Raw genomic sequence first — 3614 nt, 5'->3', positions numbered from 1 at the left:
TAAGAAAGTGACCAAACTTCCCTGAACCTCAGTTTCCTCACCTGTAAAATGAGGGGCAGACACCTACCCACGTTCCAAAGCTGCCGCAAGGACTCAGTTTGTTCTGTCAAACGCCAGCCTCATGAGGGGTGACTAATAAGCATCGTTCTTTCATCCCTTCAGAGATGAGCTCCCCGGGGGAACCCAGCAAGGTCTGATGCTTCCAGAGGTGCTTAGGCACTTGGCTTGGTCCTTTCCGTCTATACCGCCTCCTCCCTCCTCCATTTGCAATTTGGGGCACAGACCTTTTACCCCAAATGCTAAGTTGTCTCTAAGGTAGCGGTTCTCAACCTGTGGGTCGCGACCCCTTTGGCGGTCGAACGACCCTTTCACAGGGGTCGCCTAAGACCATCTTGCATATCAGATGTTTACATTACGATTCATAACAGTAGCAACATTACAGTTATGAAGTAGCAATGAAACTAATTTTATGGTTGGGTCACAACATGAGGAACTGTATTTAAAGGGCCAGAAGGTTGAGAACCACTGCTCTAAGGGATGTTGCTGGGAGAAGTTAGAAGAGAAGGGAAAAGGAAGACTGCTTTCTTCGGGTGTCTCTAACTCTCTATCCAACCCAGCGTTATACTTTTCGAGTCTGATGGGAGGGTTCTGTGGGTCATAGCCAGGTGGCATTCATTCATCTGAGCGGGCAGTGCTGGGGCCCCTGGGAGCCGCTGGGGCCCCGTGCCTCCCTGCACAGCCTGTCCCCTGGAGCAGCCTGCCAGCATGGCCAGCACCGGCAGTCGGTTCACTGAATTGCTGCGTTCAGACTGACATCCTTGGGGGCAAAAATGAAAAACCAGGAACGTGTGGCAGGGAGAGAACATCATCTTTTTATGTAAATGTAGGAACCTAAGAGCCCTGTCCTCAGCGTTCCGGCTCTCTGAATTGTTGTTATCAAAACAGGGAAACGGGCACACTTATTTTGAGGGCCGTGCCTCCCAGCCTCTCTTGGGGTGGCACACAGAAAGGTGGCTCCCAAGGTGACACCCTCTTACCAGGAGCAGAAATGGCAGCCCGATCGCTCCGCTCGGACTTGGGGCTGCCTGCTTCTGCGGCCTCTCACCCACCTCTCATTTGATTTTCCGAGTTTCCATTAAACTCAGCTTGGGTTCATAGCCTGGGTAATTTTCAAAGCAGCTGGCTTTGAAAAGACCTTGTCCCCCTGCACTATCTAAATCCTGGCCCCTGGCACCCCCTAAGAGGAACAGGCTGGTGGAAATCCAGGGCCCCTCCTCAGCTACTGGGATCAAGGGCACCCTCTGGGAATGGGGGACAAAGGCCAGTTATCTTGTCCTAATTTTCTCACTGCAGTGTCCACGTGTAAATATTCCTGTGAACGGGCAGGATCTTAAATCACATGATATCGTGCTGAAGAATGAAAAAATGCCTACGATTGGGGGGAGGGGGAGCTGTTAGAAAGTCGAACGTTTTGGTTGGTTTTCTTTAGGACTAAACATGTATAAGTTGGATAAGATACATTTTATTAAACAAATAATTGCTGAGAGCCTATTCTGTGTGAGGGACCGGCTAGTTCTCCATCTAAGTCCTTTCTATCTGGAAAGTTCTGTGATCCTACCATGTTGCCATGGAATATATCTTTAAGGGAAGGGAACTTACACCGACTAACAATAGTTATGAGTCATATATAGGCTGCACTGTCTATGTATGTGTTTCCTTTATGGGCTCCCTCCATCTACTATCATGTAAGCTCTGTAAATTAGGGTGATGGGGAGCCATGGAGGAGTAGAGAGCTGGGCAGGAGCAACATTTTAAATTAGGAATCAACCCAGGTCTCAGTTTGAAGCTCTCCAATACCTTCCCAACAACATGTTAGATTCTTATCTCATTTCTCAGACCATCTGACCCCCTGGGGGGCTTGGAATCCCCATAGCTCCTGGAAAGAGAGTGCAGGAGTAGGCAAGAACATTGTTTTGCTCTGGCCTCCTGGGGCAGACACAAAAGTTAGCTGTCTCCCAGTTCCCCACTCAGTAAGAATGACTGAGAGCTCGGGAGTGAAGTAAGAAGCAGGAAAACCGAGGGCCGAGTATCTCTACCACCATTGGCATATTTACTCTGCAACTTTGAACCAGCTACGTGCCCTGTGCCTCAGTTTCTTCACCTGAAAATGCAGTTGGGATGCCCACTGAATGATGGCTCAAGGAGGCAGGAGTGTGTGGCCTGGCATAGTGCATGGCACAGAATAGCTGCTCCATAAATCCAGGAGAGCCTTGAATGTGTAAAACTTCACAGAAATGTTACCCATTTTACAGAGAAGGAACCTGAAGCTGAGAGAAAAGAAGCAGTTTGCTAGTGGTCACAGAGTCAGGAGCCGTGAGAACAGGGGTGGCTTTGCCAATGTCCAGGGTTCACTATCAGAAGCAGGGCCACCTCATGACTTCGTGGCCCAAGGTACTTTGGCCTTCGTGGGCCTCTTCCTCCAAAAAATACATTAAAGAGTCTCCTTTACAACCGCGCTGGTCTGAAAATGAATATGTCCATGATAATATTCATTTCCCCCTTATTTTCAGAGACATTAAAAAGCTTTCACGAGCCCTAAGTCTCGTGGGTCCTGGGCACGGTGCCTGAAGGAGAAACGGACCCCGCTCAGAAGCCACTCACCTTGTCCTCCTCGGCCCTCACGTCGGGCATGGTGCTGACACACAGGCTGACCGCGGTGGTGGCCACGAAGAGGATGGACAGGCAAGCAAAGACCTTCCCGGGCAGCCCCGACTGCGGGTTTTCCACCATCTCCCGCAGCCAGTTCATGCAGAGCCCGCAGCGCGAGGTGTCCGCGGCCGGGCCGCACGCCTCCTGCTCGCGCTGCAGGGACTCCTCCCTGCGCAGCTCTGCCAGCTCCTCCAGCTTCTTCAGCAGCTTCCGCAGGCAGCACTTCTCCAGGTGCTCCTCCTCGATGCCCCAGTAGGTCAGCTCCTCCTGGAAGGACAGCACGCACATCTCCCGCAGGAGGGCCAGCTTGCCGGCCGCCAGGAAGCTCACGATCATCCCGAAGGCACTGGGGCTCCTGTCGAAGAAGAACTCCTGGTTGTCCTCGTCGTAGTCGTCGCAGAGCTGCGCGATCTCCTCCTGATTCCGGCAGAACTTGAGCTTGCTCAGGCGGCTCAGGGGAAACTCGTCCAGCGTGCTCCAGGGGAGCACGTACCTCCTGCCCCCCACGTTCACCAGGATCTCCTTCTTCAGGTCCGCCGTCGGGGAGGCGTCCAGCGCGCCCACCTTCCGGGCCCTGCGGTAGTAAAGGCCCTTGATGGACGGCGGCTCCACGGAGCCCGGCAAGAGCTGACTCAAAGGGCTGCAGGAGCTGGAGTGATGGTGTTGGGGCTGCAGGCCCCTGACTCTGGAAGTGATGGGCATCGCTGTAGATGTCCTGGCACCCAGAGGGGCAAGAACGAAAAAGCGAGAGAAATCGGTCAGGAGGCAGAGCCCTAGTTGTTACAGACACTTTCTCATGCTTACTTTCCTGCCACGGTATCTGCATTTCTCATGCTTTTCATCTTCCATCTAACACAGATGTATTGGGTTCACTTGGGATCTTTCAGCGAAAAAAGGAGACAATG

General features: G+C 52.5%; 1 protein-coding gene across 1 annotated transcript in view; it reads right to left on the bottom strand.

Annotated features, from left to right (window-relative positions):
- The window catches only part of KCNG4 (potassium voltage-gated channel modifier subfamily G member 4), an 11929-nt gene extending 8518 nt beyond the window's left edge, over window positions 1–3411 (bottom strand). The window contains exon 1 of the mRNA XM_023752538.1: window positions 2662–3411. Coding sequence (XP_023608306.1) covers window positions 2662–3411 — 750 coding nt within the window. The remainder of the gene's footprint in view (window positions 1–2661) is intronic.
- Between the last annotated feature and the right edge of the window lie 203 nt (window positions 3412–3614).

The sequence above is a fragment of the Myotis lucifugus genome, unplaced genomic scaffold (assembly GCF_000147115.1).
Source record: "Myotis lucifugus unplaced genomic scaffold, Myoluc2.0 scaffold_35, whole genome shotgun sequence".
Taxonomy (NCBI): domain Eukaryota; kingdom Metazoa; phylum Chordata; class Mammalia; order Chiroptera; family Vespertilionidae; genus Myotis; species Myotis lucifugus.
This window is presented reverse-complemented; position numbering and strand designations above follow the sequence as displayed.